Consider the following 23131-nt stretch of genomic DNA (forward strand, 5'->3'; position numbering starts at 1 on the left):
CAGGGGGGATATCGCTTTTGCTTGCAGGGTTGCTTCTCAGAGAGGTGCTCTGCTCTTTCCCTTCCATGACTTTCAGTGACAGTGCCTGGCACGGTCCCTACTGGTGCTGTTCCTCACCATTCGACTTTTCCCTTTCTGTTTCACTGCTTTTTTGCACACTGTTTCCATACTCTCACAGTTTTGTTTGTGATGGCTCCGCGTTGTGGCGCGAAAAAGTTCTCTGAAGAAAACTGACGTCCGAGCGCCGGGGTGGAACTTATGTGACCGCGCTGACGTCATGTCCGCGAACGACGTCCGGGCGGATTCACGTGGTGCTGCCCCCGGCGCGCATAGATTTTCTGGATCCAGTCTCACGCCTGGGGATAGTTCTACGTTAAGGAATCTGCGGCTAGAATCGTCTCTATCAGATACATCGTTACAGAAGATAAGTAACTTGTACATTTGGCTGCATAATACCCACAAAATCATACATAGCCAAATGTGGACGCAGTGCTTGACCTCAAACTACTGCTCGAGGCCCCTGTGTCCACAGGACCCAAAGCACATTGACTGGGCGAAGAGGGCTCTGGGTGTGGCCTCCGCTAGCGCCAAGTACCTCGATTTATTTCCTGTGAGATCCTGCTGCAAAAGACCTTGGCTTAGGCCCCACACTGCAACCAGTCGCAATGTTGCAAATGGGCTGAAGTTGCCACCTTAATGTAATGGAAGCTGCACGGATGATGAGGACGACCTTCAAATTAGGTCACTATGCCGACTTATTAAGAAAGAAGGTTTGCAAAGTAAAGCAACAAAAAGGTGCTAATAAACAACGGATGAATAGTGGCTTTTTACCACAAGTGGGCATCAGCTAAAAGGACACCACCTTGAAGAGGAGAAAAGCAGAATCTATTAAACAAAGACATCTGTGAAATTCAAAACAAGCAAAATAGGATTAACAGTACAAAATATAGGAAAGGAAAACAACACACAGCAATCAAATTTGGCTCAATCGGAGGTTTGGAATTCCCATTGCCTGACTCCCTGGATTATTGTTTGCTATTCAGGGCAACACATTTTTGTATTTATTTTGTCCAACACACTGGACAAGTTTGTCCAACTCCTTGCAGCACAACCCCTTTTATTGAACCGCAGCGTGGATATTGTGCCACTAAGGCAAGTTTGTATCTCTTTGTATGAGTTGTTTAAACCTCGTCTAGAGGACACATTGTTGCAGTCTTTACTATTCCATTGAACACTGTAACAAACTGCTGTGGGCTCGGCTTGCATTGCTGACAGTGGTTCCAGTGTAAAAATGTGTGATCACATTTGAAAAATGTAACATTTTAGGTTATGTATAATGCTTACTGAGTACATCCTGATTATATGCAAATACAAGTAGAAGCATAATAGCTCGTTAGGTGATTATTTACTTTAAAAATAAAATGAGCCCAAAATAATTGAAACTTGAAAAACAAGTTTTAGCTAATGATAATGCAATTTGAAATGCCATTTCTGTGAGGCATCATTTAGCTGTGCATTAGTCATGCCAATATTTGTATTCTTCTAACAGTGCATGCTTTGTTGAAAGATTTCCCATATGATCTATGTTGTTAATTGCTACAAGTGCCTTTTTTATTTAAACACATTCTGTGCCGCTGCTGCTACGCCACAGTTTTTATGCACTTGTTTTTAATGCACTTTGAGCACTGCTTCAATGACCTCTCACATGTCCACACTCTGCCTCCGTAGTGACCAGCAGCAGAATCCAGGAGGGCTGGACAAGTGGCACCACTTAGAAATCCTCAATGTCTCCTGGGTCAGGCCTGTCTCGACCCAGGTCCAGACTGGGCCGGTTCTTCTCCCTAGAACAAGGGTTATTTTTGAATTCCTCAGAGCTCCACCTTCCGCCAGCCTCCTTCCTGAGTCATACGGATCTGTGATGGAAGTGGTGGTCACTCTTCTTACACAACTGTTGGACTGTTGTCCAGACAACACTCCCTCCCCCCGCCACTCCCTCACATCATCTGCTAGTGCGGCAGCGCAGGCGCACAACCCACTGTTCTCACCCCGATGCTAGGGGGAATGCATGGGCTTTCTGTTAGTATTCCCACATCAGCCACTCTTGAATTCACTTCCTGACGTTTCCCAGACAGGCCTCAAATCTGCCTTCCCTAAGTATAAAAGGCAGCGTTTTAGAACCACATCATCACAGATCCAACACGCGCTCAGAGCTCGAGCCACGTCAACAATGCGTGCTTCATCCACCTACGGGAGACACACAGAAGAGTGAATAAAGTGTGTAAGGACCTGAAGGGGATGGATTGACGTTATAGTTCGGGGGGGCGCTCTGGAGTGTTGCAGCGTGAATTCATATGTGCATAGTCCATGCAGGGCATCGTATATCACAGTTGGCTTTTATTGTAATCGCCACAGAAGAAACACAGCTTAAGAAAACTGTACATATGTGTCCGTACTCCTTATGTATCCAGCACCCCGCCCCCTCACATTCGTTATATACTCTGTAACTTGTAACCTTTGTACAACTTTGATTCCTGTAAAGCGCTCTGATACCCTAACGGGTCAAGTTCACGCTCTATAAAACGCAACAATAAATAAATAGAAACAGGCAGGTTACCAGTGCGCAGACATTAGCCGTGTCCTTGAAGTGCTTGTGGGAGATAGGCAACGTCCGTGACATAAGAGGAACATTACTGAATGTGTATGCATTGTGACAGTCCAGAGGTCTGGGTCATCACTTTGACACATTTTTATGGATTCACATTTTGAACGCAAACGCATCTAAATACATGTCAATCAATCAGGGAAATTGTAAGCGCACTACTCACCCGTGAGGGTCTCGAGGCGCTGGAGGGGGGGGGGGGCTTGGGGGGGGGTCAGCAGTTCTGTAACAGTCGAAGGGCCTGGTCTTTAGCGCTTTCCTGAAGGTGTTCAGGGAGGGGGCGCGTCTGATGTCGATGGGAAGCTCGTTCCAGGTCTTGGCCGCGATGTAGGAGAAGAATCTTCCCCCTGCTCTGGCTCTGCAAATGCGTGGGGTTTCAGCAAGGAGGAGGTTGGTGGAGCGGAGGTTGCGTTTGGGCACGTGGAGGGTTATTCTGTTGTTGAGGTCCGGTGTTGTGTAGGCATTTCCAGGCATAGGTGAGTATCACGGAATTGACTCTTTTCTCGACGGGGAGCCAGTGGAGCTTGCGTAGGTGTTGGCTGATGTGTTCGCGTTGAGGGACCCTGAGAACGAGTCTTGCGGCAGTGTTCTGTATTGTTTGGAGCTTGAGGAGTAGAGACTTGTTGATGCCGGCGTAGAGGGCTTTTCCGTAGTCCAGCGTGCTGGTGATGAGTGTATGGGTGACTGTCTTCTTTGCCTCGGGGGGATCCATTTGAAGGTCTTGTGGAGGGTGTTGAAGCTGCTGGAAGTGACGGCTTTGACCTGTCGGTTCATGGAGAGGGAGGAGTCAAGTACGATGCCAAGGTTCTTGGCGTGGTCTGTGAGGGTCAGGGGGTTGCCGGGTGCGTGGGCCACCAGATGTTGTTCCATGGCAAGGGGGTGGTTCCGAGGACGAGGACTTCTGTCTTCTCTGAGTTGAGTTTTAAGTAGCTGTTGTTCATCCAGGCTGCGACGTCCTTCATTCCTTCCTGGAAGTTGAGTCTTGTGGTGGTGGGGTCCTTGATGAAGGAGAGGATGAGCTGGGTGTCGTCAGCGTAGGAGACTATGCTGAGGCCGTGCCGTCGGACTATGGCAGCGAGGGGGGCCATGTAGACGTTAAAGAGGGTAGGGCTGAGTGATGATCCCTGTGGGACTCTGCAGTTGATTTCGGTGGGTTGAGAGATGAAGGGTGGCAGTCTGATTCTATGGCTTCTGCTGGTGAGGAACGATCTGATCCAGTCGAGGGCGGTGCCTTGTATGCCGGCGTTATGGAGCCTGTCTGTTAGTGTGCGAGAGGAGACGGTGTTGAAAGCTGCTGACAGGTCGAGTAGAATCAGGGCCGCGATGTGGCCTTGGTCAAGGAGGCGTGGACGTCGTAAGACGCGGCGAGTAGGGCGGTCTCGGTGCTGTGGTTGCTTCGGAATCCGGATTGGGAGGGGTCAAGGATGGCGTTGTCTTCGATGAATCTTGACAGTTCAGCGTTAACGGTCTTCTCGGCGACTTTAGCTGCAAAAGGGAGGACTAAATGGGTCGGTAGTTCTTGAGGTCCGTCGGGTCTGCTGAGGGCTTCTTGAGCAGGTGCCTGACTTCTGCTCGTTTCCAGTAGTCTGGGAAGAAGCCGGTCTTGAATGTGGTGTTGATGGCGCGTTGTAATATGGGTGCGATGGTGGTGGCGGCTTTGTGGTAAATGTGGCGTGGGCAGAGTTGTGTGGGGGCCCCGGAGTGGATACCTTTCATGGTCGTGGCGGTCTCCTCGGTTGTGATCGGAGTCCAGGCAGAGATGGTGGTCTAGCTGGCGTTGTCGCCGGGCGGGCTGACTGCGGGTCGGGTATGTGGTCGTCTAAGTTGTCATAGAGGTTCTATATCTTCAGATGGAAGTAGGAGCCCAGTTTGTCGCAGAGGTCCTAGGAGGGGTTGATGTCGGTGGCTTCGCTGTGGGGCTTCGTGAATTCCTGGACAACGCTGAAGAGTTCCTTGTAGTTGCCAGAGTTGGAGAGGATTCTGTTGTGGATGAAGGTCCTTTTGGTAGTTCTGATGCTTTGGTGATATTCATTCATAGCGTCCTTGTAGGTGGTGCGGTTGTCGGGTGTCTTGCTGTTTCTCCAGTTCTTCTCCAGTCGTCTGCAGGTGCGTCTGGCTTCATGGAGATCGGTGGTGAACCAGGCGGCTTTTCCCGGGCGTTGCTTGTCGGGGTTGCGCAGCGGGCAAATTTGTCTGCGCAGTTGGCGATCCAAGTGTGGAATTCCATGGCCACGATGTTAGCGTTGGTTGCAGCAGAGGGGGTGTTGTCATTGAGGGTAGAGTAGAGTTGAGTTCTTCGGTGACTCTGCCCTAGTTCCTACGCTGGTGGCGCAGAGCTGGTTCGGGTGGATTGGGTTTGTTGACTATGAAGTGTACGCAATGGTGGTCGGTCCATGTGGGCTGCGTGGTGTGGCTGTAGTGGATGCTGCTATCCACAGCGAAGATGGGGTCGAGAGTGTGTCCTGCCTTGTCGGTGTGGTGACGAGTTGTTTCAGTCTGATGTTGGCGAGGTTGTCCAGAAGGTCGGCGAAGTTGGGGTCGCTGAGGTTGTCGAGGTGGAAGTTCAGGTCTCCGATGAGTATGTAGCCTGTGGCGGCGATGGCGTGGGGTTGCGATGAGGTCGTTGATGTTGTCAGCAAAGGGTACTCGGGGGGGGGGGGGGGTTGTCTGTAGGCAAGGGTGCTGCGGAGTGTGGAGTTAGGGCTGGTCTGGACCTGGAAGTGCAGGTGTTGAGCGGCAGGGAATTTTTCACTGGAGATGGAATGGCAGAGGGAGCTTTTGTGCGCGATGGCAATGCCTCCTCCAGGGTGGTTGGGGCGGTCCTTCCTCTGGATCTTGTACCTAATCCGGGATGGCGTTGTCCAGGGCCGATGTGGTGTTGGTCCAGGTTTCTGTGAAGAAGATGACGTCGGGTGAGAGCAAGTCCAGGAGGTTCCAGATTTCCACGCCATGTCGGTGCAAGGAGCGCACATTCAGGAGGATGCATCTTGGCGTGTCTGAGGTGTTGGCGGCCGGGGCAGTAGTGAAGGTCTGGCGGTAGTGGTGGCAGGAGAACTGGCCGTGGGTAGTGATGGGCATGGCCTGCTGGCAGTTATTGTTTTTTCCGGGGTTGAGTGCGAGGAGGGTGGCTGGGTCGTAGTGGTATTTGGTGGGAGATCCAGGGTCCCTGGCGCTGGTCGCGTTGGGGTCGCGAAATGACGCAGATGGGCTTGCCTTTCGCGCGCCAGTGGCGCGTCTGCTGCGCGAACGCACAGTGGCCGCCATTAAATAGGGAAGGGACGAGAGGCTGGGAGGCAGGGGTGGGGGCTGTCCGGGGGGTAAGGACTGCAGGGGACTGCAGGGGTAGCAGCAGAGGGAAACAAACAACGGAAAAATAAAGTTAAATAGAAGAATTAATAAAGTGGTGGATAACAAAGTGGTTAAAATAAATAAAACAATGCAGGACAACAGGCGAAGGCTAAGGGCTGGACGTGGAGCGGGCTAAGGCCGGCAGACTCTGGGCAGCAGGCGCAAACCTCACCAGGAGGAGGTTGAAGGACTGGGGCGCTGTGACGGCACAGCGGAGCTGCTGGGGAGGGAGTCGACCCAGACCAGAGGTCAAGGTCTTACTCGCGCTTCTCCGCAGTGGTGCCATTAAATAGGGGCGGGGTGAGGGAAGAGAGGCGGGGAGGTGGGGGCTGTCCGTCGGGGAGAGAGAAACTGGCAACGGAAAAATAAAGTTGAAAGAAGGATAAATAAAGCAGGGGAAAACAAAGTGGTTAAAATAAATAAAACGACGTGGGACAACAGGCAAAGGCTAAGAGCTTGACGTGGAGCGGGCTGAGGCCGGCAGGATCTGGGCATGCAGGATCGGGCAGCGGAGCGGGCAGCAGGCGCAGACCTCACCAGGAGGAGTCTGAAGGACTGCAGTGCGACAAGGGCACAGCAAAGCTGCTTGGGAAAGAGTTGACCCAGACCAGAGGTCAAGGTCTTACTTGCGCTCCCCCGCAGCAGCCACCATTAAATACGGGAGGGACGAGAGGTTGGGAGGCTGGAGTGGGGGCTGTCCGGGCAGGTAGGGGCCACAGGGGTAGCAGTAGAGGGAAACGGGCAATGGAAAAATAAAGTAAAAAAGAATACTACATTTGGGTTTAACACTTTACTTTACTACACACATGAAATGTGTGAACTCTTTGGCGGAATGCCTGATCTTTCTCCCAACTTTTCACCTGCCTCGAGAAGGCATAGTTTTTGATGCAAAGTCCGTACTGACAATTTTATTACATAGGGCTTTGTGTCAAAAAGCATCCATGTAATGCCCACTTTACACAAAGTGGCGTAGATGAGTGCTAAGTGCTATTTGCACCACAAAGTACACTTTTCCTGGGCAAAAAAGTGTTACCCTTGAAGTGAACACATTTTCAAAACTTTGTGCTTTTTACCTCATTTTGCGTGACTTTCCAGTACTACAGAGTCTTTATAAATCTGTCCCTGGAAGTCTAAGTGATTTGGCCAGAAAAGTAAATGCAGGCATGGTATGCACACCTTGCTTTACTTTGATTTGCCTTTGGAGCTCTTCCCGGTTGCCTGTTGCCTTATGCAAGCTTTTTCTTAAAATATTTTCTCCATTGAGTTTTTGAGATGGACATTATTTTTTCACTTACCATACGAGTGGCAAACGTCGGCTTTTCTTTGGAAATAGTGCATTAACAGGAGAAATCCCCTACTTAGATACTGAACATTACTTTTCCTGTTTGTTCCTTTGACACTTTGCTATTCCTATGCTCGTCTGTTAACACTGGATGGCGACCGCTACCGCAGTCTGCATTCTTAAGCATTTAATATAGGTTTTGCCTTGCATGCCCGCAATGGGACAATACAACTATGATTCAGCCAGCCCACCGTGTAACACTACACAAAATATATACTCTGCTCAATACCTCATAAATATGCCACATAACAATCCACATAAATGCACTCCACACAGCGACATTGTGCTACAAAATTCAACACAACTTAATTCCATTCCACTACTTGCCATTCTGTGACAAACAATGCCACTCCAGACCACACAATCCCAACCACATAATTCCAGTACAATCTATACCACATAATTTCTATCCACATAATTCCACTGGGCACCATGCCACATAATTCCACTACCCATAACTCCATTCCACGCCACAGAATTCCACAACAAACCGTTCCAATCCAAACAACATAATTCCAATCCACACCAAATACATCCACTCCACTTGATAACTCATGGCTAAAAGGCATTGACTTTGAAAATGCCAATAGCTCTCGAATTGACGAGACTTGTTGGCTTTGCCAATGCTTGTTCTTATTCTTCTAAAACTTTTATTTGTGTTCTTGTCTGGAATGAATTTCCATCATTTTCCAGCATGATAGAAGTTTGGAGAGGAGTTGATCGATAGCTTTAATTTTATGTTTGTAGATGTGCTGATTAATGGACAGGAGGCAAAATCTGAGCCTTTCTTGAATCTAAACCTTGGTGTAATATGATCTCTGATAGAATACCATAATATGTCACCACTGTGTATGGCATCACAAGAGACGCGTAGGCTTTATTTTTATTTATTTTTTAAAGTAATAGATTACGGAAGCATCCCGGCCCTTGGGCAAGTTGAAATTTCATAAAATGTCACAGCCCTGCAGAGTAAAAACAAAGACACCTGAAAGAATACTAGCATAAATATGGATTGTTGGATGTGACCGAGATGGAATACGCAAAGTACTGTTATGCACATTCCTGCAGAATAATTGTCTTACAGTACCTGAGTCCAGCTAATTCAGCCTACTTTAACTCCGAAATTGTTGGTTTGGCTGCCAGATTACACTTAATTGGTATCCCTGCAAGAATGCCTCCAGCACCTTTATGCAACTAAAAAGTAGTACTTACATGACTCTTTAGGTCTCTGCCTTCATGTGCATTACAGTATTTATCTTGGAAGATGGCTTTTCCCATAGCAATCACTTCACTTGGGCTCATTAGTGAGCTCATAGCTCTTACAATTTAGGAACAGTATATCGTGGTGGCTCCTCCATTATGGCAGAGGAGCGTAGCCGCACCGCTGAGAGGCAGCAGAGGCAAACATGAAAAATAAAATGTTAATGAAACCATTTTATTATCATTTTATTTGTTCTTACCTTGTCATTGCCAGCCAAGTATTAGGGCAGGGGCGGGCCCATCCTGGGAGTGTCACTGTGTCCACAGTAGAGAGGAGGAGTGGTGGGTGCACTGTAAGTGCGCATGATGGTTTGGCCGGCCATCTTCGGATGGCCAAACCGACATGCACACTGAAAATTTTCCAACCCAGCTGTATTCACAGCCGGGTGGGGGAATGGCACAGGCTCCATGGTACCAGCATGATAGCAGCGCCGTGGTTGACTCCTGCAAGCCTGTGCAGTGCACCAGCTTCGGGAGCGGAGCACCGAGGCGGTATCATAGCAGGCAGGTAAGTGAGTTCATATATTATTTCTTCCCTCCCCATGCGTTCCTGTTGTCCCTCCACTTCCAAATTAGAGCAATTGCCACTACAGTATATTGAGGATTAAAGCGATAGGGTAGTTCTTGGTATTAACCCTAAATTCCTACTAAAGTTTGTCTTCTCTTTTATCAACCAAATTGATAGACCTAAACCATTCAGAAAGTCTAACCAACTTTTGCAGCTAGCCTTATAAAGGTCTGCTACTTCTTGAGCTGACCTTTCCAGATGGATAGGTAAATGTACACCAACATGTTATGCTAATGCTAAGGGACACTCTACCAATTCCCTCTACAGAGAAAAGAGGGACCACTGGAGCCTTTCTAAGTACAACCTTATCTAGAAGATATGTAAGGCTGCTACTAGGTAGATGCCAATCACTTTCATGAAGCATTATTGTGTAGATATGCTTGCCCGCCAGCAAGCTCTAGTTGACTAAGCAGTTTTAAGAATTTTTTTCCAAACCTCTGCACCTGCTAGCTAGCCACCTCTTTGTAGCAGTACTGCTTTACAGTCTATGCTGAGCTTGTGTATCAACAGCTGCACGTGCTACGATTGGAAAATGTCACCCTGTTCATAGAGTGTAGTGATGTAGATTAACATGAACCCAACCTCCTCCCCGGAAGTTAGCTATGATTTCACAGGTTTCATATAATTCTCATACACTATTCATTTCTTAAGCATTAGCTCACTCTCTCTCAGTTAGTCAAGGCGTTCCGCTTAGACTACTCGCCCAGTGAGATGGAAAACAATCTGAGTTGGCGCCGTTGAGCTGATACATTCTTCAACAAGGAAGGAGTCACAATAGGTCTTGTGACGCAAACATTTTCGAAGGAAAATACGTTGAAAGCGTTCTGCCCAACACTAGATAGCAGGAGTATGCAGCGCATGTGGGTCTACAGCACTACAAGCTACACTGCAAACAGATGGTTAAAGGGAAAGAAACATTTTCCACTTAATATTAGAAGGGAGGGATCAAAGAAGTACTTTGCATCAGTCATGAGGATTTCGTCAGGGGATTGCTTGTGTGTGTTTTTGCCCTTGTGAAGACTAACATGGAACTTGCTTCAATTGAGGTTTCGGCGAGTGAGAAAAGTTATTTCTATACAATCTTGTTGTTAAAACCTTGCTTGCTACTTTCCACCCACTCGTTGTCTTCAAGAACAACATGCAATCCCTCTCCCAAATGCCCTGAAAAAGAATGCAGCTAATTCTTGAATGGTTGGTAGCCCTTTCTCCAGAGACCATGGTCACAACCACTGTGGTCCAGCAAGAGTTGCTGCTGCCGGAGATTAGCAAGACTGCCATAAGTAAGTCTTTAAATGACTTTGCTTCCACGATTATGTGAATGCAAAGTCAAATGTACAGGTAGGGTTGTCTGTCTTGAAACTCCTGTTTAGAAATATACAGAGCCGTTTTACCCACCTTGCAGAGTTCTATTCAGAGAAATGTTAATGCACAAAATGTCAAAATGTTGGAGGAAATCGAGTTGTGTACGTGTAAATGTAGTTAACCAGAATAATACTTTATAGATTCACATGCAGCTCTCCTAGATTCCCTGAATTAAAGAATGATTGCTGTGACAACTGACAGTGTGTTGAAAAACTAATTAAAAGGAATGACAAGTGGGGAACTGAGTCAGTTCAATCTCTTTTGCTTGTTCAGAAATGCTGTAATGTAGATCTTTGAAAATGAAATCTATATTCCTGTACCTTAACTATAAATTCCAGTCTTAAATCAAGGATTATTTAAACAAGCCTGCATCAGTTGTTTTTCAAGCTTGATTTAATCGCTAATCCCTTTTATGTCCTGTGTTAAAATCTCTGGTAATTTGTAGCCATGAACCTCCCATACAGGACGAGCTCCATGCAGCCATGTTTTATCAGTCATTGTGATCCAGGCAAGTAAATGCCTCTTATTGTTTCAGGAAAAATGTTGAAAAACGTGCACTCCTGGAAAACATGGAGGGCCTCTTTCTAGCTGTAGATGAAATAGTGGATGGAGGGTAAGTTAAGGTCATCATCTATTCTGTACTTTTTGATTTTCATGAATACTTGATAGTAGTCTTATGTATTATTAATCTTCACGTGTATTGATTAGAATCATGTTTTATCTTTTTTTCTGACTGAGGATAAAGTTTATATATATTTTTAGACATTTTCTGAAAGTGCATGTGAAACTTCTAAAAAAAAGTTTCATGTTGTGTGGCTGCAAGTATATAAGCCTGCTCACATGCATCCACGTTCATATGTACGTGTGTATGAAATGTAACAATTGAATTAAGTCCCATTTCTCAATAGATGAAATAGATCAAGCACGATTTCTTCAAGGTTCTGTCTAACCGATTCATCAAGAGAAGGGAAAGATTAATCCCTACGTGGCGCAATCCATTTACTCAGATGTGGCAATCGCTGTGGTCAGATCATGTTGACGCATTCCCTCTTAGAGTATACATTACCACAGCAGCTTGGACTTGTAGCATGGTAGAAACTGTTCTATGCTAGTGCTGGAGTTGGGAAGCCGTAACACATTGCAATTCCCAATGAACAGCACCAGCGGGCTTTTGGTTTTCTGATGTCTGACATCATAGGAGGAGCAGCGAGAGGCTTGTAATGTCCACTTTTTCATGCACATTTCGATTAGGGCAAAAAAATGTTGATTATCACAGTGGATTAAGCAGTTGATTTCGAAAGGGTAATACAAATGAAAAGTGTAACAAAATGAATAAAGGTGAGGGGGAGAAAACAACCTTGTTATTAAAGACTTTCTTTAATATATCAGTCTGAGCCTTATACTTTTAATGATTTAGGAGTTCAATTTATTTGATTTTTTTATGAAACATTGGATTGCTTAAAACGTAAAATTGTTCATCATTCTCCTGCTAGAAACATGTCACCTTTCCTTTACAGGGTCATCCTGGAAAGTGACCCACAGCAAGTGGTCCACCGAGTTGCCCTCAGGGTAAGTCGTGCTAATAGCACAACTTGCATTCCGAGAGAGAAGGTAACATAACATGTATTTGTAAAGCACACGTTCACCCGCTAGGGTATTTTGGCGTTGAATAACAGATGTTTGTTGTTACCCAACTCAATGGTACTCTTTTAATCGACCACAGAAGGATGAAAGGCTGAGCCTGGGATTTGAACCTGTGACCATGAGGTCGAACACAGGCCCATACAGTGAATGCATTAGTCGTTTAAGCAACCAGCCCCGGTACCATTGCTGTTCCTCGATGTGCACCTCTATGACTTGTTTCAGTAGCTGGGTTGCTTTTTTAATTGCTGGTTTAATTGATCCATAGACCAAGACAACTTGACTGGTGTCTGTTAAGCAGACAATTCAGGTAATGTTTCTTCTGGCTTAAGCGGTCTGATACGTATTAGATCACTCTAGAGATTTTAGAATCTTCATTTTAGTAATAACTACATGTTCTGGTTCTATTTAAAACATGTTTGCTAGGTATTGTACATTTATTTCTTGGATAGTCGTGCATATATACACTTTGTATTAAACCTGGTCTTGGTCCTCTTGTAAGAAAACGTAAACAGTTTTTGCTCCACTTGCATTGCTCATATTCACTCCATTCATTTGTCATTTTCCTTTCCCAGCAAGACCTATGATTCTGTGCCCGCACTCATAGATGGCCTAGGGGAGAGTAATTGGTGATTTCAAGCTATAAGAATTAATTGCAAATAAAACTACAGCATAGTACATTTTCCAATGCTTGAGCCTGGTATTGTTTGGACATGCAAGAATAAGACTTCCAAAACCTCAGTGCATTTCTCCAATGACCTGGTGTAATATTTAAAACCTATCTTTCAGGCATTTTGACATTTGAGAGTTGTAGCGTTACCTTTATCCAGTCTGTAGAGCATGGTATGAGGTCTGCGGACAGCGTATGTTGCATTTGTCTAATGTCTGTAGATCAATGGGAAGTACTGTTTCGTGTAACTTGCTGTCCTGGTTAGATTATTGCAATGCTATCTATCTGGACATGCAACGAGGTCTGCTAAAAAAAGATTATTGGCTGCAGTACGCAGCCGTTCAGCTCCTGAAAAACATCAAGAAACATGAATTGGCTGCTAAAGGGCTCAAGGATCTGCACTGTTTGCCGATAAAGAGCAAAATTGCATTTAAAGCGCTCTGTATGGCACACCAAGCCCTGCATAGAATAGGCCCAGTTTACCGGGCAATTTTCTTTTTTTTTTTAGGGTGTATTCCTAGAAGGTGTTTGCGATCTGCTTCTGTGAAGATCATGCAAATCCCCAAGATCTGCAAAGCCACATGGGGCGGCAGAAGTTTAGTGCATGGCACAACTCTTTTGTGGAACCGAATGCCATTGTACTTAAGGTCCCAATCAAACCTTAGGATTTTTAGGAAACGTTTAAAAACCTGGCTTGTCTCCTCTTTTGACTAAATTTAGACCTGACTATACTTTTCTGCTGATTCTGGTAGTGCCTTTTTGGCATTTGTCATGCTTTATAAATATAAATCAAATCAAACTTGACTGTAAAGAACAATGTGGTTCGATGGTAGAACATCCTGTGTAACGTGTACCCTGTCTGTAATGTACTTCGAGGTCGGAGGATGAAGGTTATGTACAATATATCCAATGTTCATATATCTTAAAAAGTGAATGGTCATATTACAGCAACGCTTTTCAAGAAGCTTTGGTTGTTCGTTTATTAATTTAATTCTTTTTTCTGTTTAGGGAGAAGATGTCCCTCTCACAGAGCAAACTGTATCTCAGGTGTGTGCCACATTTTCATCTCCGAGCTACACACTTAAAATAACATTTAATTGCCCATCCAGTCTGTACACATGTTGCTCAGAAACAGAATGCTTAATGTATATTTTTAATAAATGTTCCCCAGAGTGCAATATATAGAGATTTTCTTTGACTTTTTGTTTTTAATTCATTAGACATGAATAATGCCATTTTAGTTGCCACCATGACAAAGTATGATTGAAAATAACTGATTTTAACATAAATCTTTAAAAAAGTTATGCACTTGCATCATATCAGACTGCAGGGGAAGGGAGTAATGGATGAGGGGAGGTAGACAGAATAAATCTGTTCTGAATTAACTTGTTCCTAGTGTGTGTGTGTTTATATTTATTTATTTATTACCCACTGGCGGTTGCATGTAGGTAGTTCTAGCTAGGACCATATTTCCATAGGAAAATACTTTTTTGACTTGCCTAGATCTTTGGAGCCGTTTAAAAAATCTTCACAAAAGTTTCTACAACAAATGCCCATGGTGATTCTAGTTGTTCAGGAAATGTTCCAGGACAATCTGTGAAGCGGGGCCAAGAAAGGGGGGAGGGGCAAAAAAAGTGTGTTTTCCATGTTAACTCCCATAGAGTCTTTTGACACGCCTTAACTGCTGGATGGAATTACAGCCCCCCTCCTCAAGTCTTCAAAGACCTGGGGACCACCTCCTCCCCTGAGCTTAACAGTTACACAGGAGAGGAGCCGCTCAGATCCCCTTCATACTTTCTAAGTGCCCTGGGGTCCGCCACCTGCCTGGGGCTTATTAGTTATACAGGAAGGGGCGCTCTGACCCCCCCCCCCCCCTCCTACTTTCTAAATGGGTTGACAGCTCCCACCAAGCAAAAGCAAACACTCCGCTTCCAAGCAAGTGGGCACTGTCAAAATGCTCCCACTTGGTGGAAGCATAGATTTAATCTCTTTACTTGCCCGCAGACAAGTGGGTAGGGTAAGAGATTGCTCTCGCACACAGGGAGCTACATTACTAGCATCTTCCTGTGTGCAAGAGCAGTACCATCTCCCGCAGACGGCTGGGATTGCAGGGGGCACTTAGTAATAAACAAGTAGAAAGTAGTCCACTTGGATAGATATTTTGTGAAACACTGTGGGGTCTTGTTGGATTAAGTCACAGACACTGATGCACCCCCTCAGAGACCCACTCACACACCCACTGAAACCTACTTGGACAGGCACTTATAGACCCACTCACATTCTGACACTCACAGCCACTCACATACCCATTCGGACACTCACGCACTCACTCGGACACCCACTTACACTCAATCACCTACTCTCATACAAACACACACACACACACACACACTCATGCACTCACTCTCAGACTGAATCACTCTCATGGCGTCACTTGCAAACCCACTCAGGCACTCACAGACACTCATGCACTCACACACTCACAGGTTATAGTTAGGAAATAGAATCTAAAAAACCTTTGAAATTCACTGAAAAAAACAAAGGTTACAGGGATGTTATAGTTGGGGTCACATTTCACTCATACAAAACCATGGAATTTCAGAATTTATAGTTACCTCAGCTAGCTATAACTTACGCCCCCGCAATGCACTGCATTAATTTAAGTGCCCCTGGGAGGTGGTGGTCCCCGGGGCTGAGGGAGGGCTGTGTGGGGCCCCCGCATTTAAGATTTGCCCAGTGGAGGAGACGGTCCCCAGGTCGCGTGGGGGTGTGTCACGTGAGCACCCCATGCATACATTCAAATTAGTGCCCTGGGGAGGTGGCGGTCCCTGGGTCTGTCATATGCCTTTGGAGGACCCCGTGTGCCCCCCTCCTGCATGTATTTGCTCTTGCCCTAGGGACCTGGCCCACCAAGGGGCTTAAAATTAGTGAAGCCTGGGAGCCAGCGATTCTTTTTTTGCTCAGCGGGAGCCGTGGATCCAGCACGGTTCCCAATGAATTTAAAAAAAAAATGCTATTCTAGGGGGTTAGGGTATTCCTACACTGCCCCCTTTTCTTCTTTTTTTAAATGTTTTTTTATGGTACTCGACTGAAACAGAGTCCCAAGATGGCTGCCAGCACTTTCTGGTTGAAGTATTGGCAGCTAATCAGATTTCAGCTCAGGGACCGGCAGATCCTCTGAGGATTGGCATCCCTATATTTACAAATTTGGGTTTCCCTTAATATTTCCAAAACTACTAAACGCATTTACGCCAATTTACAAAAAAGTCCCTTTCTGGACCAACAGTTAAGTTTCAGCCAAATTTGATGTAATTCCATTCAGTGGGTCAGGCTATAGTCATGTCTAAAATCTCGATGGGAATTAACTAGGGGGAAATGACGTTTTGAAACCCCCCCCCCCTTTTTTCTACGCCCCTGCTTGACGTATCACCACGAAATTTTCAAGACAACAGCTGATGTGAGCATCATACTAGTTCTGAACATTTCACGAGGATTCGTCAAATGACGTCAGTTATTAGCAAAACACTCTTCCTATGGAGACTAGGTTGTAACTACCTATTAGCGAATGCCAGTAAGTAATATGTGTGTGTGTGTGTATATGTATCTATATATATATATATATATATATCTATATATCCAAGAAAAGAGTTACTCCTTGATGGAAAAGCATATATATATATATCCTAAGTAGATGACGGAAGCACTTGCCTATCCTTTAGAATGGCATACATCTAACTTCTCAAATTGTAAACTAGACATGGCAATTTTAGCTTGCGGAATTCCTTCATGAACTAATGGTATTAAACAGCAGTCAGAATTTATAAGGTGGCAACTTGTGGAAGAAGAACTTTTAACTTGAGAGCAGGTATGTACAAAGAACAAAAGATGTTCCTATAAGTAGTCTGTTCAACATCAAAAGTATACAAACTCACTCGTTCAGGAACCTTTATTGATCAGATATGTGCTAGGAGAATAAATACCTTGGTCACCCTAGCAGTGTCGCCAAAGTCAGATTTCCTGCTTAGACATGCTTCCAGCTTTGCTTAAACACTTGGTGTCTAAAAGTCACGTCCTGTCATTGTTTATCCCCACAGGTGCTGCAGTCAGCTAAGGAGCAGATCAAGTGGTCCCTGCTCCGGTAATGTTCCTGTGTGTCCATGATGGAGATTTATTTCTCGTGCCGAAGAACTATTCCATTCCTCTGTCACTGTTTTGATTATTTCTTTTATTCTGTGTTGTCTTAAAAGTTCTATTTATGCAATACCGGGCATGCAATTTTTCTGTATGTAAGGTAAAAGGCTAATGAAATCTGTGAGGCCTTTGCATCACAAATAATGACCTAATGCAAGGGGTCATTTTTGGATTGTAAAATGTAAATTATTTTGCACCCAAAAAAAATTAAACTTAGTATGTTTACAAAGCAATGACTGGCCCAGTTTGCTGTTATAATGGATACCAATCAACTGGGCTGAGCCTGACTAACTTCAATTATGGAATCTCCGTATGGGGCTTTCTGCCATGGTTCATTATTTGTTCTCTTAAGGCACTGAACTCTGCGGTTAACCATCTTGATTCTTTGCTGGCTTGTAACATTTCCAGCTCTTAATGTTTCTTCTTACTTGTGGCATAGGGTTCCTTATAAAACTGAGCCTTTGAGGTATTACATGTCGGATAGCTCCAGTCCCTATGTATCTTCTGTACCATGTTCAGTCTCCTGCCGCCCAAGAGATTTTTTTCTTGCTCTGTCATAGTAAGCAGGAGTGTTGCTACGAAATTTGGATACTTGCCTTTCCACCGTTTTCTTCAGTGGGATTAGTGTACAACACAAGTCCACATGTGTGCCTGGCCAGATCACGGAACAGTCACTTAAGCAGAGCATTTTATCTTTATTTTGCAATGGTTTAATGCCTCCTCACTGGGTTGTTCTCAATTAGTAGTCTTTAGTACCTAAGGCTCAGCAAAGGTCTGCAAAGCTTTTCAGCTTTAAGGCTGTCTGGCCTGCATTAATTGCATGAAGAGAGGCTCTTGCATTCAGAAAATAGGATAATCAAAGGTATTGACAAAAGAACAGGAAATGGTATATTGGTGAGAGTGCCTGATTTCATAAAGTGTAGCTGAATAGCTCAAATCTTTTATATTAGTACTTGAAGTTAGCAATGTCTGGTGGCAGCTGTATTAGCCACATCACAGCAACCTGTATGACTCCATTCCTGTTGCATCGTGGGATCAAGCGGACTTCATACGATTTGGAACACTGCACAAATGGCATCAATCTGTATCTTCTCAACAACACTACCCGACCAACACGAGTCCATTGTAATTGTAAAAGTCTTTTATTTAAAATAAAGTTACCTTGTATGTGTCTGAACTATACTTAAGAAAGTGTGCAAGTATTGAAGGAAGAGTTTGAGAAGTTGGATTAAAAAGATAGTTTATATTCATGACTACCAATTTACTCCACTCCACCCGGTAAAATGTGGAAAGGGGGAACTTCAGTCATGTATTCAATCTCGTTTTCAAAGGACCAGATTTCCAGAAATTCTGTATTACTGAACCTGTTGATGGAACAGAAGAAAGGTTAATGCTATCCATTTTTAACTTGTATGTAAAAGATGCAAGTAAATACATTTTTGACACTGTGTGCTGAATTTGTTCTGGGATGAAGTTCTGATGGAATAAAAACAAGTAAAAAGGCTTGTATACAATTATTGCTACTTACTGCTTTTGTCACCTACATATGACCCTACTGTGACAACATATCTTGTCTAGGAACCTCAGGGACTGTTTTCTTGCAAAAGGGCAGAGCTACCTGTGGTATGATTACTTAAAAGGGCTCAAGCCTGAAAAGTTTTTGTGTTATGATGGTATCTTGTAAACTGTTGCTGCCAAAACCAGAGAAGTTTTAAGACATGGGCAAAGTGGGCTCTGTCCCAGGGCTCCAGCCTTTCAGGAGGCCCCCTTATAGAGATACCTCTGTTCTGCAGATAGTCTTGTCCTGATGAACTTAAATAATTCTTAAACAGAATGTAATAGACTCTCGCACATCACCCATATTCAAAATAAATAAAAGGAAAATTGTATTTGAAACAGACATTTTGCAGAGAAATGTTGTGTTTGTTTCATTCTTTCAGATCAAAGCAGGACCTCACATTCATATGTCACAGATTTGCAGTAATTTTAGTGAGCTGCTGCTGTTTTACAATATTGAAAAGACACCTCACTATCCCTAAATATTAAATGTAAACACATTTAGAATATGGAATACTGTGCCTGTCCACTGTCCGCGACTTGGCCAAAGAGGTCATGAAAGAGCTGAAACTGGATAATCAATTCAAAGCTGTTCCGAACAGGGGCACCCAAAAATATTTTGCCCAGTGCCCCCAAAATCCTTAAGATGTCCCTGGGCAAAACATGTTCTGGAATTCTCTCCCGAACATGGCCAGAGAGAGAGGTTCTAGACACACTGGTCACAAAAGGCTTAGTGTACCAACTTAAGACACAGAACCTGGTGCACTGCAACCTCCTGCAGCCTACTGAGAATTACGTGAGCAAGGTGTGCATATTAAGGTAATGTTAAGCCTTGTGACACTCACAGGAATAGTTAGTGCACCCAAATCCTCTTTCATCATGAATAGACACACTCAAGAACACTAGAAATATATTTTTAAGATTTTTCATAATCAAAAGCCTGTTTTAATGTACATAATATAAATGGCGGTTACTGTGAAAACAAACAAGATAATGGCAAAATTATGTCAATAGACAGAAAATATTTTAGTTTGAAAATAATTATAATTAGTCTACATTAGTATTCCATTCTCCTACGCTACGTAAGCTGATCTTTATCTGTGAGTGCCCTAGATGGCCTTGCTCACACCAGCATGTTTTTTTATTTTTTTAGAACAAAGAAATGGTGCATAGTAGGGAGACTGTAGTTTGTCTCTACGCCTCAGTGGCTGTATTGGTCTCAGACCTATGTCCGTCATCAGTATAGAGGTGCCTTCTCTGTAAACTTCAGTAAGAAAAGGTTATTACAGTTAAAGCTCTCGTCAGTGCGACCATCAGTCTACAATACCTAGATCGAAGTTCTTTTCTCTAGTAATGCTTCAATGCAGCTTACTCTCTGCTGAACACTGTTCAATGTTTTTTGTTTTTTATAAATCAGCATAAATGCCACTTTGGCCTTTCACCTTCTTAAGTTATGTGAAACTTTAGCTTACTGTTTAAAAACAATAACCGAGAAATCAACTATATCCTATTCTGTGGAACCTTGTTGGCTATTTTGAAACAGTAACTAAAAATCAAAATATCCAGCTATGCTAGAACAAGCATATGAACTATATATTCAAATAAGTTGAATTATCACATTACACTAAAACAGATTTTAATGTCTCAGGCTATTGTGCCTTTTTTGTGTGAAATAAATGAACATATATAATGCTGAAGGCTGGTAACTAAATTTAAATTATATGAAGATGATATCACAGCCACTGGCTGACTGTGGGTGAGACTAGTGGACTTGAGGACTCACCAGCCGCTGGTCTGCCCCCCCCCCCCTCCCCGCCCTCATCTGGCCTCGCTACAGAAGTGACCTTCTTTTCTGAGGTGCTGAGAAGGGCATCTCTGGTTCTAGAATAGCAGCTCTCTTCTGTGGAAATGGCACACTGACCCATTGATGGACTTACTTTATCAGGGCCAAACAGGAGTAGAGCCTGTGCCTTCCTACATTGAAGCATTATATGACCTTCTATTGGGGGCTTGGGCTAAACCCGCTATGGGGCCCCTGTGAACCGGTCTATAGCACATGGGTGGGCTTTGCATACTCCTGCCATCTAGTGTTGGGTCTGGATGTTTGCAAGTTGTTTTCCTTCGGAAAAGTCTTTCCTAGTCACAAGGTAAGGTGACTCCTCCTTTCAGTGATAGTGCTCATGGTCATCGACTTCATTGTTAGATTGTTTTTTTCCGCCATAGTGTTCAGACGTGTATTGCTGCGCTCCGGTTCAAAACAGTTCTTCAGGTTCGCCTCAAGGCGCAATCCTCTCTACCTCAATGGTATTGTTTGGTACGCGTTTCCCACTTCTCCATGTATCTGAAAGAGACTATTTGTTATGGATTCCTCACCTTAGAATTACCCCCAGGCGTCAGACTGGATCCTTGGAATTTTTTTCTTCAGCAGTAACCTTGCGTGTCTGTAGGTGGCGTCGGTTGACTCTGCGTTCGTCGTGGTCACCGGAATGACGTCGCTGTATCTACTTAGACACCACCCCTGCGTGCTGACGTCAGTTCTTTCTTTTGCTGCGCCAGCCAGCGCAGATCCGAGGAGAGCGATACCACGAGTCACTTTTTGACTCTTTTTGTGACTTTTTGTCGACATCTTTTCGAGTCGTTCGACTCCTGGTGCACGTAGGGATGTCCTGTTCTTGAACTGGCTTCAAGGCTTGCGACTCCTGTCGCAAATTGATGTCGGTCATGGACCCGCACCTCGTATTCCTTTGGTGATTGCAGCGCCACCACGACCCGAAGTCGTGCTCCGACTGCCGGGCCATGAACCCAAAGTCTTTACGGAAGCGGTCCCGAAAGCTTCTCGAGGGCCTGTAGTCCGCTCCGCTCGACGTCCTGGTCGAGAGGGAGATCGCAGAGCCATCACCAACACTCATCGTCAAAGGCTTAGTCTTCGGGTAAGTCGAAGCAGTGTCGCTCTCTGCTTTTTCCCTGTCTGTCGGCCGATGCGACCCGGGTTGCAGAAGGTAGTCGTCCGGATCGGCCCGCGGAGTCTGTTGGGTCGGCCCGATTTTTCATCCCTTCCCAGGAGCTGGGGTGACCCCTGTCCTACTTTGTAGTTTTTACAAAGCCCTCCACTCGATCTTTGGGCAACCCGGCTTCATCAGAGCGCCTTTGGGCCCCGCGGATTCCGCTGGGGACTCTAGGCCTTTGATGCCGGCGGGTTTGGCTCAGGTGCCGCAGGGCCCCCAGGGATCCAGACCCGGACCCAGAGCGGTGCCGGTCGACCTTGTGACACCTCCAGCGCCGAATCCAGTGTCGACACCTCTGCCCCCTCAGCCGGTTGTGTCCCCAGCCGACGTCGAACCCAGCCTCCCCCTCGATGTGGACACTGAGCTGGACCGGCGTCGACCGACGTCAGGACCGCCTCCTACCTGTAGTTATGTATCACTGTTCTCCCCTGGTGTTCCCTATCACCCTGAGTGGCTACCAGAGGAGGGTGAAGTGGAGTGGGAGGGGTCTGTAGACCCTCTGGCAGACCAGTTAGAAGAACCGGACTGGAGAGAGTTGGGTGGGACCAGTGGTCTGGATACCTCCCCAGAACTTGGCATGCTGTCTCCCCCTACTGTGGCTACGGAGGAGGGTGCATCATACGCAGTGGTGTTGTGTAGGGCAGCTGAGGCCTTAAACCTTGAGCTCCCTACGGCGGCGGTCAGGACTAACCTCCTGACCGAGGTGCTTCACTCGGCATCGTCCTCTTTGGAGCCCCTGCTGCCGTTCAATGAGGCCCTCATGGACATCCGTTTGGGCACTTAGTCCAAGCCCAACACAGGGGCTTATGTGGATAGGATGATTGCCCGACGCCACCACCCAGCCCCGGTCGACCCCATTTTCCTCTCCCAACACCCCACCCCTGAAAGCTTGGTGGTCCAAGTCTCTACTTCCAAGGGCGCATTCCCTACCGCTCCACCTGATAGGGAATCCAAGAAGCTGGACCACCTTGGGAAGAAAATATTTATTTCCTCCAGTTTAGGACTGCGGTCGGTGAACACCGCATGTCTTTTGGGCCGTTACTCCTTCTCTGTGTGGGACACGGTCGCGCAGGTGCTGCCACAGTGCCCGGAGGAGGCCCGGGCTGTGCTCTCATGCAGTTGCCGAAGGGAGAGACGCTGCGAAGTTCGCCATACGTTGGGGGCTGGACACCGCCGACTCGCTGGGCCAGAAGATTTCAACGTCCGTATCCCTGAGAATCTACGTCTGGCTGAGGTCCACTGGCTTTTCGGGTGATGTCAAAGCTATGCTTTTGTACATGCCCTTTGATGGCCGTCGCTTGTTTGGCGACAAAGCAGACGCGGTCGACCGCTGTCCAGGGCTACAGCCAGGTCTTTGGGCCTCGCTTCCACCTCTCACCCTGCGCAGTCTGCTTTTCGCCCCTCTTGTGGCTACGGAAGGGGTGCCCTGTCACGTTGCGTCCAGAGCCACAGGCCTGCACAAGCTGTCCAAACTCTGCGCGGCCGGTGACGTGGGACCCACTGCTGGTCTGGGGGCCAGCGGGAGGGC

The 23131-nt window shown here is 45.8% G+C and overlaps 1 protein-coding gene across 7 annotated transcripts in view; it reads left to right on the forward strand.

Annotated features, from left to right (window-relative positions):
- COPZ1 (coat protein complex I subunit zeta 1) overlaps positions 1-18542 on the forward strand; it is a 906679-nt gene extending 888137 nt beyond the window's left edge. For all 7 annotated transcript variants that reach the window (XM_085654740.1, XM_085654737.1, XM_085654738.1 and 4 more), the window contains 4 exons: positions 11075-11152; positions 12057-12108; positions 13859-13897; positions 16945-18542. In XM_085654740.1, coding sequence (XP_085510866.1) covers positions 11075-11152; positions 12057-12108; positions 13859-13897; positions 16945-16992 — 217 coding nt within the window. In that variant the 3' untranslated portion in view covers positions 16993-18542. The remainder of the gene's footprint in view (positions 1-11074; positions 11153-12056; positions 12109-13858; positions 13898-16944) is intronic.
- The last annotated feature ends 4589 nt before the right edge of the window (positions 18543-23131 follow it).

The sequence above is a fragment of the Triturus cristatus genome, chromosome 4_1, assembly GCF_964204655.1.
Source record: "Triturus cristatus chromosome 4_1, aTriCri1.1, whole genome shotgun sequence".
NCBI lineage: Eukaryota > Metazoa > Chordata > Amphibia > Caudata > Salamandridae > Triturus > Triturus cristatus.